This window comes from Buceros rhinoceros, unplaced genomic scaffold (assembly GCF_000710305.1).
Source record: "Buceros rhinoceros silvestris isolate BGI_N320 unplaced genomic scaffold, ASM71030v1 scaffold18758, whole genome shotgun sequence".
Lineage (NCBI taxonomy): Eukaryota > Metazoa > Chordata > Aves > Bucerotiformes > Bucerotidae > Buceros > Buceros rhinoceros.
This window is the reverse complement of record NW_010426532.1, coordinates 18,037-31,670: the sequence shown is the minus strand read 5'-3', so window position 1 is coordinate 31,670 and position 13,634 is coordinate 18,037. Positions and strand designations below refer to the sequence as shown.

At 49.1% G+C, this 13,634-nt stretch overlaps 1 protein-coding gene across 1 annotated transcript in view; it reads left to right on the top strand.

Moving 5' to 3' along the window:
• Positions 1-13,634, top strand: part of BMP2K (BMP2 inducible kinase) — a 29,980-nt gene that overhangs the window by 8,938 nt on the left and 7,408 nt on the right. Inside the window, exons 11-15 of the mRNA XM_010141561.1 lie at positions 497-527; positions 1,041-1,136; positions 1,790-1,991; positions 3,835-3,987; positions 9,410-9,523. Of these exons, the coding sequence (XP_010139863.1) occupies positions 497-527; positions 1,041-1,136; positions 1,790-1,991; positions 3,835-3,987; positions 9,410-9,523 (596 nt within the window). The remainder of the gene's footprint in view (positions 1-496; positions 528-1,040; positions 1,137-1,789; positions 1,992-3,834; positions 3,988-9,409; positions 9,524-13,634) is intronic.

The window sequence follows — 13,634 nt, the reverse complement described above, 5'->3', positions numbered from 1 at the left end:
AGCCGCCGGCTGTCCAGGACGTGTACATTCAGCAGGTACGAGCCAACCCCGTCGCACAGCTTTCGAAGAGACATGTTGTGCTGGTTCATATCGCTTGGGATCATGAGCTAGCGAAACCCTTTGGCTGTTGCGACCTGTTGCTTTTCCCGCTAGAAGCGATAAAGGGATCCCGGCTCCTGCAGCTTCTTGTTTTGTCTCTTTGTGGGCACTGTAGTGCTCACCCAAGAGAGCTGCTTGCTTTGTGCTGGCCCGTTTGGACAGTCAGACCCCGAATCCCAGCTTGCTTTGAATCACTGCGCTGTGGTGGTTTTGTGTGCGTGCAGACGTGCTGGAGATAAGCGTTACGAGAGCGCTGCGATAGGGCGATGATGCTGTGCCTGCAGCAGATGGCTGTGTGTACCCATCCGAGCAGGGGTTTCACTGGATTTGCTTTGCTTTCCTCAGTTTTTCTTGGTCAGTGAAGAGCTTCCTTTGTGTAGTTGTTCTGTCCGCCCAGATTTTTCATGGATATCACGGGTTCTAACGCTGTCCTGCTTGTGTACTGTCAACTATAATCCCTTAAGTTACATAGCATAAATAACTCTCAACATGACAGAAGAGCAGCCAGGTCAGACAAGAACTTCCAGATGCTGTCCAAGCCCCCTGTTGCTGCTCCTCTTGTTCCCCATGTTGAGATGCGTTACTCGTGAAAGCAGAGCGGAGTTGTTTTCTGGAGGGGCTCAGCACTGGGCAAAACTGCAGAAGCTGGGGTGACAACTGGCCTGCCCTGGAAAAGGCAGTGCTGATTATGTAGTCTAATTTTTGTTCAACAGGCTGGTTTTAATTGGGAGGGGAAAAAAAGGGAAAAGCTTCCAAGCTGGAGTCATTAAAATGCAGCGACTGAATTACAAGCTGGTTCTTGGTTATGGGATGTCTTTAACTGAAGAATGCTGTGAAGTCACAGAAGCGATCTTTTAACTGATGCTTCTTCTAAATATCTGGATATTCCTCAAGGGGAGATCATGACTTCTTAAAGCTGCTTTTTCTCTTGTCAACTGCAGTATCAACAAGCAGTGCACCAGCAGATGGTCCAGCAGCAGCTGTTGATGCAGTCGGTGTACCAGCAGCAGCCTTCCCAAGCTCAGTATCCTGCTATGGTACGTCGGGAATGGAATGTGGACGGTACAGTCTCAACATACGTCCTGGCTTTAAGTCTGTTGTGAAGGTTAACGAGCTGTGGAGGTGGTAAACAGTTCATCATCTAAAATGGTACTCGGGGGAAAAAAAGTTAATCCAAACTGGATTGCAAAAGCTTCTCTGGAGTTGTGCTTCCCTGTGAATTGGATGAGATAAATCCTGAACTTTACTAAGTAGATACACACTGATTTGAAACATACTTGGTGCTTAAGTAATGACCCCGGCAACAAGTCTGTGTTATGCTGCAAAGTGGTAGAAGACAGGCTGCTATCAAATTCCTGCTTGGAGAGCAAGAAGGGTAGCTGGCATGATGTGTTTTCCAAAAGTCAGGAGAAATTCTTCTGAAATCCTGATTATTAATGTTGGAGAAGAGGGTGTGATGAAAACTAACTTCTCAGTGCTGCAGCAGCCTATGCTTAGGTTGCAGTAATCCGAAGCAGCAGTTTCTTGTCACCCGTATAGGGGACAGGTCTGGCTCCTCTCTGTTGCTGAAGTGACCGAGCTGTGCTGGAGGCGGGCGGTGGTTAGTGCGGCAAGGCCGTATTGTTCCTTAGCTGCAGGGATTCACACTGGCCCGCGGGAACTTGAGTAACGTGGTCATTCTCCTTCTGAGGTGCAGCAATATCAGCAGGCTCTCCTGCAGCAGCAGATGCTTGCTCAGCAGCAACAGCGGTCGCAACAGGCGCAGTCTCCTGAGTACATCACTTCTCCGCAAGACTTCTCACCAGCCTTAATCTCCTACCCGGGGCCGCTTCCAGTGCATGCTGGAACCGTGGCCGAGCCTCCCTACCCTGCGAGAAGGCAAGTGGTCTTTAGTGGTACAGGATATTTTGGGAGGAGGTGGGATGCTTGTGAACAGGCGAGCCTGGTACAGCTGCTCAAAGAACCCATCTTCCTCCTTTTTGTGTGCGTGGGCTTAGTGCAGGAGCTGAGTGCTCACGCATTGCTGAGGTGCTGAACGAGGTTGTGGGTGTGCGGAAGTCATAGAGACACTCCTAGGAGAGGTTTTGTAGTTGGCATTGCTGGGGCTTCTTACTCTGGTGTCTGTTGATCAGGCTGCTGATGTTGTTAGTGTGTTACGGTGGAGCACAGCTCAGCAGCCATAAAGTCCCGTTGTGGGGGCCTGCGGACTCCCCCTTGCTTAATGAAGTACAGTAAGTAAGAATTCATGGGCAAGTCCCTAGGAAAAGAGTGTGTGGGATAAACCCCTCCTTTTTGTAATTTAGAAATCAGAAAGTCACAGATTTGTCCTCTTTCACTTATGAACTAGTGGTGGTATGCTGATACGGGTTCCTACTGCCCCTAGAAGGAAGGAGAGTTCTTTTGCAGCTGTGGGAACACTGCCGCCTTCGATGCGGTCTTGACACGGGCTCTCAGCTGAAGCATGAGTTAGTGTTTCAGGTGCTGCTGTTGTTCTTCATCTCTTCTAGGTTACAGTGTGTTGAAAGAGTAAAAGGCAAAACATTTCCCTGCTGTAGGCTGGATTGGTGTCATACCCCTGCGACCAGCTGGGCTTCACCTCACCAATTATGTAGTGGGATCCCTGGCAGAGCGTGTTGTCCTGCACTTGTGTGCCCGTGTGTGAGACGTACCAGCTGTTCTTGGGTCGGGTCTGTTGCCAGAGTTCTTTAGTCACAAGTAATTTCTGAGAGCAGTCGTTCCAGTCTGGAAGTAATTATGTGCATTTGCAGTTTCTTTTCCGTGTGTTTGGCTAAAGATCTTGATCCTGCGGTTTAGCTTGAAGCAGCGAAGGGGTTCGCAATGGTTTACAACGCATAAGGTTGATCTTGTAAACAGAAAGTAAGACTTGTGTTGAAGGAAGAGGAAATGAGTTTCTTGTCCCCTGACGCACTGAATGCGTTGTGCTGTATCGCATGTTGTCCCTTGCTGAGTGGGAAGAGCCAGTGGTCTTTGGGCTGGCAGCACCCGAGCTGAGAGGAAGGAGCCCCTTCCCCTTTCCCGTGTCTTGAAGTGGCTCCACATGGAGCTGGGCGGCCGGGGTGGCCTGCAGAGCCTGGCTGGGCTCAGGGAGAGAAGCAGTTAGCACACCGTGACTTGCTGGGTGCTGCTCGTGCAGTCCGTGTCGGACAGGCAAGGAAGTGGTAGGTGTGTTTTGGTGAAAGGAGCATGAAAGGAAAAACGCTTCTGCTCAGATGTTCCTTACCCATGTAGATAGGAGCAGAAGCTGTGATGTCCGCTAGTCAGTCGTATCAGCTGGATGGATGTAGGACTCGAAGACAATGTGTCTGCCAGGAAAGAGTAATTGGAAGGTTCCAACCTGTGCAGTAGGCTTTTTCTGAGGAGAACGAGGCAGTCCCCTTCAGCAATATAGGAGCGGCTACTGGGGTAAAATACAGTTTTTGCCGTGTGTGTCACCTTGATGAAGGATTCTGTGCTTTGGCTACAATCCGTACAGTGGAAAACAAAAGGCCAGGGGTTGCATACGGACTTGATGTGGTGAAAGCACCTATTTCAGGTGATGAATTTTCCCTTAAATGAGCTTTCGGATGCTTTTAGGATAAGCTGTTAATGCATGTGTGTTACTCGTACATAGAACTTTTTCATAATGAAGCATTTAATAGATGTTTGTCCTGATTGATAAAACAATCCAGTAACGTTTCTCTTTATTTGCTTCCATGAACTGACTTCACAGGTCAGGTATTCCTGATGCTGAAGCACTTACCGGTTACCCAAAGCAGAGCATCAGTAACCCACCTGATATGTCAGGCTGGAACCCCTTTGGAGAGGACAATTTTTCCAAGCTGACAGAGGAGGAGCTGCTGGACAGAGAATTTGACCTGCTGAGATCAAGTAAGGGACGCTTGAAGGCTTATTTTGCTTCCCAGTAACTAAGGGCTCTGTAGTGGCTGAGCAGTTCCATCACCTGTCTCGTGGAAGGGCCGTGCAGTCTGTGTACTGAAAATTCTTTCTGAGCATTTGAGGGCAGAGTTGGGCCTGTCTGTCTTGCCTTTTCCTTTCCGAAACTGCGCACAGTGAGAACTGGCTGTCTAAAACGGGTGGTCTCTGGCTCACGTACTGCAGAAGCGGGAACTCCTTAGCTCTTCAGCACTGCCTGTGTCGCCTGGATTGTCCAGAAGTTGAACAGCAGAAGTGCCTGCTGAGGGGGGAGGAGAAGCTGGGCTGCTTGCTTTGTTCCTTTCCAGCTTTTTCTTGCATACCAGAGCAGAAGATTCTGTGGGTCTGATACGTCCTTTGAAAATGCCTGAAAGAAAACAGATCGATTACATTATGTTAATGTTTTGTAACGTGGGTGGCTACATGTAAGGGCTGCTTTATTGTTCTGACATGGCAATAGTCGAATAAACTTTTTCCGCCTGAAGTCAGTTATCTCAGTGGGTTTTACTTGGAATGATCCTCTTAACTGCTTAACACATGCTTGATAGATGCTCTTGTTGAAACTGGTTTTGTCAAGACTAGATTTATTAGAGAGACTTGTAAGCTGTGACAATGTCTAAAACCAGATTGTCTATACTGGGCTGACTGTCAGCAAGGTCTTGCAATTAAAAATGCAGTAAAGCTGATCTTCAAGTAATTGGGGGGAAAAAAAATCCTGTGCCTTTGGATGAGTCTGTTTCCTCTTGGATTTCTGTGTCCTTAAATCTAGCTGAACAAGATTTGCGCCTTACCTGGTAATCTGTAAGGAAAGCGGCTGGTGCTGGGGCTTTTTGGTGGAGCACTAGTTGATGGTTTTCACTTGTATCCTGTACGGATCAAATAAGGCTCCTATTTTTCTAACCCAGGATCACAGTTCTGTACTATCTGAACTATCTGTATTATCGGAAGTGAGTATTGTTAGGCATGCTGCTTCTGGTTGAAGCCTTGGAAGTCTCTGGAAACAGCACGCCCTTCAGTCTGGAGAAGGTTAGCTTCAACCAGCACCTGATCCGTACCTGACTGCTGGGCTGCTGACTGTAGTTATGGTAAGTTGGGTGAGATTGATTTGGTTCAGCCACATGTTTTGAGCAAGTCTAACTACAGAAGAAGGTATTAACCAAGGGCATGTTTCCAGTGGCTTTACACGGAAACTGGAAAATACTATACAAAAAATAGTCTTGTCTGGAGTGGCTGAGTGGGCTGGTTATAGCGAGCTGGGGAGAGAGAAAATCACAGAATCATTTCGGTTGGAAAAGATCCTTATGATCGTCAAGTCCCCCTGTCCCCCCAGCGCTGCCCGGTCCCCACTGACCCCTGTCCCTCAGCAGCACCTCCACACAGCTGGGAAACCCCTCCAGGGATGGGGACTCCACCACTGCCCTGGGCAGCCGCGGCACGCCTGCACACCCCTTTTGGTGGGAGTGCTAAATTCCAGGCAGACAGCTGGACGCCGTGAAGGCTGGAGCGGCTTGGAGCTGAGTGATGCTAACTGCTGTCCCTCGGTCTCCGGCAGAAGGAGCAGTTAACTACGACTGTCAACCCATTGTCCGGATTCTGCACTGCGTGTGTGAAAGCAGTCTGACTTTTTAAAGACTTCACAAGTTTTTAAAACGCGCTTAGCTGTGGTTTGGGCTCACCTCTTAGTAAAGCTAGTCAAGTGCACAGAAGAGCTGGGTGTGGTAGTAACTGCACGTGCCGTATCAGAGAAGCAAACGGAGCAGCGTAGTTTTGCTCAGAAATAACCAGCATTAGGGTTTTAGTCCCTGCAGTACAGAAGAGGTGAAAGCAGAGCTCAGTGTGCCGGCTCGTGCCCAGCAGTGCACTAGATGGCAGGCTGGGTTCTGCAGTGCACCAGAGCAGAGCTGCTCTCCTGGGGCCTCCTCTGTGACCTCCCAGAGCCTCGCTGGAGGGGGAGCGTTGCTGGTCGTCATCGCAATGTTTGTGCGCACACAAACGTGTGTCAGAGGCTTCAAAGACTTCTACCTTTGTGGTTTTGATATCAAGAGTGTTGTGCCCACGATCACCCAACGCTCGCCTTGCAGTGTTAGTGCCTTGACTGCAGTCAAAGCAGAAATATCTATTTCATTTTGCTGCTGACTCTTCCTCACACTTCAGTGGATTAATGAGAAATTGGGAGATTTGTTGTACATTTAAGGCTTATACCTGTAAAACTGTCTTTTACTATGTAACGCTTGCTGGAATTTCCTCTGACACCTCTTAAGGATCAAGGCTTCATTCTCTATAGATGGAGGGTGTCTCTTAGGAGAGGAAACCCCTGTTTGCTAGTAGGTAATTTGTTTTGCTCCACTTTTGAGTTTTCTGTGAATCATTTTGCCATCTAGAGGAAGGAGAAGTGAAGCTATGGGTCTGATAAGTGGTTGTGTTTTCTGCTAGTAGACCAGGTTGCTGTCCTGTCCTTAAACTCACGTGCAGCCATATCTCAGTTGGTCTGTTCGTGACGGTATGTGGTGCAGAGTAGCATTCAAAACATTAATCCTTCCTTTCCGCTGTGTATTGTCGATGCGCTGCTTTATATCTAAATTAAAGATATTTTTAAATCTCTCAAACTCTTCTAAAGCTGTTATGTTTGTGCTAGTGATAGAGGGGTGACGAAGTGTCCACAGCCTCTGGTAGAGGGTTGAGGTGGCATCACAAGCTGCCAGGCTAACGTCACTGCCCGATTCTGGGCAGTGAGCGGCTTACCGTCACAGTGGTGGGTATGGCTGTGGTGGCTCATCTCTTGTCCCTGAAAATGGGAGCTAACTCCCAGGACGGAGTACTTGGCTTAGGCCTGGTGGAGGTGTTGGTAATGAAAGGATGGCAGTTGAGCAAAGTGTTGTGTGCCGTTGCCTGAAGCTTTCTGAATGGAGCACCTTGTGGAGAGCTTTGGAGTGGAGGCGCAGGCTGCGGCTCCCGGTTCTGGGCGCACTGTGGTTTCTCTGTTGTTATCATTAGGAGTAATGATGGTCCAGAAGCAACATGCGATGCTGAGACTCTGACAGCGTTCTAAAGAAATGGATTTCTTTCGAAAAAGAAACCTGTAACCACCTAATAATCTGTGCAGCTTTGGGAGCCAGGAAAATGAGCTGGTTTTCTCAGCAGGGAAAAATACCAGTGCAGCCCTCACACTGATCTGCAGAAAGATTCCTGTCAGAATCATCCTGGTGCTTCAGCAGAGGCAACCGAGGGAGTAAAGGCGACCAAGCTCGTGGCCTGTCATCTTTGCAGCATGTACAGGGTGAAGGAACTACCGAGGCAGCCCGTGCAGGACAGAGCTGTGGTTCTTACCAGGCTTTCCTTGTGCACCAGTGCTTCTCGTGCTCTGGAGCGTCCCGAGAGAGCTGTCTCCTGAGGGACCTCAGGCCTGCAGCTTGCGTGGCAATGGCTCGGTTCCTTGATCCTGGGTTTAAATACCTGACCTCTCCTAGGAAGGGCTTGTGCCATTTGTGTGATTATTCACTGGGGAGAAGAGAAACTTGGATCTTTGTTTGAAGGAAGTGGCGTCTGAAGCACAACGATGTCTAATACTGGCAGTCCAGTGAATCTTCCTCTGCTTGTATGAAGCTGGAGAAGCCACCGCTGTCTCTCTGCTCTCAGATGCTCTCCAGTAATGAGAAGTGGATCTTGTTATGAGCTGGAGAAATGAAATGACACTGTGCCTCAGAAGTCTGGAGACAAGGCTCATCCTTACCCAATTGCCACAGATTTGAGGAACCGACAAATTCTAAACTTTCTTTCCCAGGGAAATGTATCTCAGTGCAGACAGACTTAGCTGCCATGGAGGGGCTGAAACCTTTTATTTGCTCACTTCACCTAATTTTTCTTGCATGCTTAACATTTTGTTCCATTTGGTTTTCCGCTGTCCTGAGCCCTGCTGCTCAAGGTGGGAGATGTGATCACCACCTGGGGGCTTGAGCCTGTATGGTCTTGCCAGCATTTGCAGGGACTCTCCAAAGGGTTGTTCAAGATATTGTACCCTTAGAAGTTACTCTAGAGTTTGATTGGCTGCAAACTGTGTAGCAGTCACCTGGTTTTGCTCTGGAGGCAAGACAATACAGATGATAGAGCAAAAGCATCCTTCATTGCTTGTAAAGATGCAAGTTGAAGGTCATGTGTGTGTCTTCAAAGGCAAAACTAAAAAAAAAACAAAACAAAAAAAAAAACACAAAAAAAAACAATGCCAAAAAAATCACAAAGCAACCTCCCCCCGCAAATATCACCCAACCCAAACCTGCCACAAAACCCCCCAAAGCCCTGTGACTAAGGAGGAGGTGCTGCTGAGGAGCATGGAGTGGACGCCTGGCAGTTGTTTGTCTGGAGGGCTCAAAGCTGGTGGTGTAAAATACAGCGGACAGACGCGTGTGCGCCTCGGCTCGTGCTCCCTTGTGCGTGGCTGGGTCGCTGAGCGTGATTGCATTGGGGTTGGTTAGCCTCTGCCTATTTCCACGTGTGTCTGTTGAGGTGAGAGCGACTGCTGACCTCCCGCACAAGGAGCTCCCAGTGGGATTGTTCTGTGAGGAGGGCTGCCCGTAGCTGATGTCTTTGGAGAGCCTTGTGGTCCTCTGCACAGAGGATGTCGATGGCAGCTGGAGGTGGAACACGCTGCTGCGGTGGCGGCGTTCCTGGGCTCTCCTGTGTGGCGCTTGGGCTGGGTGCTCTGGATCTAAAGGTGGCTCTGGTGTTAGAATAAGAGTTTAGGCAGAAAAACTTGTGTTTACCACTCCTCGTGCTTCTGGTTTTCGACTGTGTTAAAAACCTTTGGTATGTCTTTCTTTACAAGAGAAGGAAATCCGTCTCCAAGGGGTTGGAGAGCATACCAGGCAGGCCCTGCGTTCCTGTGTTACGCCACTCAGATTGGGTTTCATTGCTGACAGATGTGACGTGTCCAATAAAAAGTACTCCCAGCCCTTGGGCTGCGATGTCAGCTTGTCTCTTTGGGTGGCAGAGGCTGGCCGCAGCTTGGATCTGGGTGTGGTAGAAAAGCACAGTGGTGCTGAGCCGCTGCCGCGGGAGCACAGAGAACTAGCAGTTCCTCTCGCTGGGCGCAAAGGCTGCGTATAGCACGTAAGAGAAGTCTCCTGTGACACATTCTATCACCAAAGAGGGGCTGCTCTTGGTGGGACAGGGCGGTTAACAGGAGGTTTGTGCTGCTGAATTTTCCTGAATGATCATCAGGGTTGAATTCCAGATGTGGGATATCTTTAAAACATCAACCCCCCCCAAGTGAGAGCGATTCCTCCCTCACCCCTGACTACTAGCAGATGTCTTTGCATAGGCGTAAGAGCTGCCGTTTTTATTTTATTTTATTTTTTGTTCTGTTTCATTTTGTTTCTTACAGACAGGCTGGTGGACAGGAGAGCGTCTTCAGATAAGAATGTGGAGCCACATTCTGCTCCACAGAAAAATCCTCCTGAAGACCCCTTTGGTTCTGTTCCTTTCCTTTCCCACCCAGGCAAGTTACATCTGTGACATCACTACCTCACGTGTGTAGATGTGTGTTCACAGGGACACACCTGTGGCTCTGTGTATCTGTTGAAGTATGTGCCTCCGGTTAAACGACCAAAGAGCGGAAAAGGGGTCGGCTACCCCATGACAGCAGACGGGTTGAAGAGATTTTTTAATGTGTTCATTATCTCCAATTAAATACTTGGGCGTCTGATTGCTGGTGCTTGTACAGCGTACGCACTGTGTAGCCTTCGCAGGGCAAACGTGTTGGACCGGCGTGGTGCCAAGCACTTGCACAGAACCAGAAGCGCTTCTGCTAACGGCAAATTACTTGCTAAGACCCAATTTTTGCTCCTTCCCTCTAGTCTGCTCCCAGCTCATGCTGTTGCTTTAGTTTGTTCTCCAGCCAAGTCAAGACTTAAGCTGCTGCTGCTGCATTTAATGGATAGTTTTGGTGCAAATGGGGTCCAATCAAACAAATTCTGTTACCTGTGTATTTGGAGGAGGGTTGGGGGGCTGTCATTACGGTGTTTGAGCTCAGCTTTGGCTGTTTTTGCCTTGGATGGAAGTTAAAATAACACTGTTTGTGAACTCTGACTGTGAATACGGGACTGTATCGTCCCTCAACATCATGGCCAGTTTTAACACTTGCTTGATGAGCGCTTTAGTAATGATTTTGGTACCTGTGATGGTTAAATGGTAAGAAGAGCTTCGATTGCTTATGGAGCCACTTGGGCACCTGCCGAAGTTCTGCTGAGCATGCTTGTTTGATCCACGTGCCTTAATGCGACTTTTAAAAGCTATTCTTACAGAAGTGCAAAAGCTCAGACAACATGCTTTAAAATAAACCATGTGGGGCCAACCTGAGTTAGCATCTGTGTGTCCTTCCGCTTCCGACGTGTGTTCCTGAGGATGCTCTGCTAGGACTGCGTGGTGCTCACCAGAGCTCCTGGGCTTTGCTGCGCACGTGGAGACGAGTGCCCAGGGCCACACTGCCACGCAGTGCCAGGCAGTGCGTCGAGACCCCTCCGCACCCATGTTAGAGACCGGAATTAACTCTCCTTGCTCTGTCACCAGCGCTTAGTCCCTCCCTTGGCTCTGCTCACTCAGAAGGGACGCGATCCCCCTCTGTCACCCCATTCCCGTTCAGGAGTTCAGGACAATGTGAACGCCTTTCTTCTGTGAAGAAATGTTGGCTCTGTAGGTGCCCTCTGCAGGTTTGGGAGGATTTACCCCCTCACAACAGAGGCTGCTTTGTTTGAGAGGTGAGCTGGGATTCACGTGCCGCATGAACAGTAGCAATGCGAGACGGGACTGTCAGGTGCTCGGTCTCCTCTCTGGAGTGTTCCTACCCTTGTGTGAGGGATTGTTTTTTTCTTTCCTCACCTTATGTCTTAAAACTGTGTTTGCTCACTGCTGTTTCTCCGACAGGTAGAGCGTAGCTGAGGTTGTAACGAATGGCCTTGCTGTATTATGTCGCATGGTTTACTTCTATTACTGCCAATCCAAGCTTTAATTCGCGACATACTAAAAAACAGCAGGAGATGGCATCTCTTAAGGAAAGAAGAATAAGTTCAGTCATGGCTGAAAGACCAGATGCTTCAGAATCGTGGGGCTGGTTGTGAGCTGCGACCTGTTGTGCTGGGGGTGAAAAAATGTCTTTTTTTTCAATAGCCTTTTTGTAGTGACTCATACCTGGAATATAAGCAAGTGCCCGTCCTGGCTGGAGGCACAGGAAGGTGGTTTTAGTTCTGTGTTAACACTTAGCAGACACATCGGGTACGATCACCTCTGAATCTGGAGACACATCTTGTAAAAACTGCTTTGCCTTCCCCAGGGAGTCGTTCTTGGAAATGTCTTGAAGTGGTGTAAGACCACTAAGAGCAGGAGAATAGTGTTGACTTAAACATGTTCTATTTCTCACTGAGGCCTTCCTAGGACAAACTGGACACACGTCCTGATATTCTGGACTCCTCTGCACATTTCTGTAAAATATGGGCTTTCTGGGTTGTTCATCGTGACTGGGGAAGATTTGATGGAGAAGTAAACCGCATGTGCCTTCCTCAGCACGTCACAGGGCCAATGACTGAGTACAAAAGCAGGGGTTTAACGCTTTGAGCGTGGTTCCAGCAATTGGGTGAGAGGCTGCCTTGGTCTAGGTAGAGCAGAAGTTCCTCATTGTGACGTGTGTACAGCGCTGGCATGGAGTGTGCTGTCACTGCTCACCCAGGGCCCTGGCGAGTGCAGACCGACCTGTGGAATTACGGTGAGGTGAAATGTTAATGTTACCAATACATGCTACTGAAAGCAAATAAAGAAAATGTCACTGGGTGACAGAGTGACAGTTCCTCCTGAAGGTGTGGTCTATGGTATTAACAACCTTTGAGCTGGTTCTCTGGTCTTGTTCTGCTTTGTTTTACTTTTTCACTGCATGATGTAGGTCTTGGGTTGGTAAATGTTGCTGTACGAGGACTGTGGCTGAGTGGAGGCACCCAGAGTGTTTCTCCTCTTCTGGAGGTTTAAGGGTTCTCTGCTGAAAGCAGCACTTGACTAATTCCTCAACTGAGTTCCATCATCTGATGTGGGAGAGCGGCAAGGAGCTGAAGATCACGTGTCACCTTTTGACCTAACAACATCAAGTGCTGGTAGTCCAGCCAAACAGGTGCCATCAGGTACGCTGACACGTGTCCAGGAGGTGATGCCAGAGCGACGCAGAGATTGAAACTCGAAGCCGTTTCTCATTGCTGGGCTGGGGAGCACGAAATGCTGCTGGGACTGTGCGCTCCTGGCGTTTTCCCTGAGGAGCCAAGAGTGCATTTCAGGCTGCCGCTGCCGCAGGGATCGCTGGGAAGGAGAGCTGGAACGGGATGGACCAAGGCTGCTCACCCAACAGAGCTGCTGTGCCTGCTCCTGTTGGGAGGGAAGGGAAAGCCGGCAGCAACACGTGTGTCACCTGACAAGGTGTGCAGAGGGCAGAGTGTGGTGTGAGATGAACGAAGATCTTACTGGGTTCCTCCTCTTACAGCTGATAGGAAGAGAGTGCAGAAGCACTTGGTGTCACGCCTGGCGTATATCCTGTGAAAACTGTTTCCATTAGTACTGCGTGTAAACTTGCTATCTGCTCTTTTATGTCTGAACGTTTGTGGAAAATAGCTTAGAAGGTGAGATGGCTGGGAAAGAAGACGGGCTTGGGAGGAAACTCCAGTGCCATCTGATAGAGCCAAAACCCACCATTGCAACATCTTGTGAAAAAGAGAGAAGCAAGCCCAGCTGAAGAGCTGGCCATGGGGCACTTCGGACAGGCACCTCACACGTGGAACACAGCTTCTGGCTCTTGAGAGCCTGGAGCATGGCCTGGGGGCAGTGGAACACCGTGGTGGCTCCTGTGGTCTGCGTTCTGGAGTGGAAGCTGCTGATCCCAGTGTGTGTTAACCCGCTAGTGTTGTGACATCCTTTGTTAACAGCAGGTTGAGTGTTCCAGAAACTCAGACACATGTTTTCTGCTGTCTGCGAACTGTAAGAGGGAAATGTCATTAATGTGGTGCAGGTTGTTGTCATTGTACTCAGTGACTTTTTGCTCTCTTATGTGTGTTGACACTAATTCTTTCTGGGATTAAATGGGGCTGCACTGCCTTCTGCTTCCCGCAGCTTAATAGCGGAATTCAGAGAAGAAATAAAAGACTTGAGGAAACTCTCAATGATGTGGATGGACTGTGTGAGAAATGGAGATGCTGGGAAACCTTGACTGGAATTTCTTCGCGAGGGCTGACTTGAAGTTCCTGGGGAGGATCTCAGCAAGCTGCCTTCTGGGTTGGCTCCTTGGGATAACAAGGCTCTAGTTGGAGTCATCTGTTTAACTGCTCTGCTGAATGTTTGTAAAGTTTGTCTGTACTGTAGACATGGTGCTTCTTGATCAAGTCCCTTTTTTTCCCCCTAGCATTCACAGGTCACTGCATGCACGTTCCCTGCGCGGAGACGGGGGATAAAAGCAAGGTCAGGTCCCTCGCAGCTTCCTTTGGCCTTCCAGACTTCAGAGACTTGGTAGTGTCTTTGAGCAAACGTTGTAGGTGTCTGTTGTGGAGTAGGAGCAGTGGTGTGGCGGGGTGTAACTGCTGGTC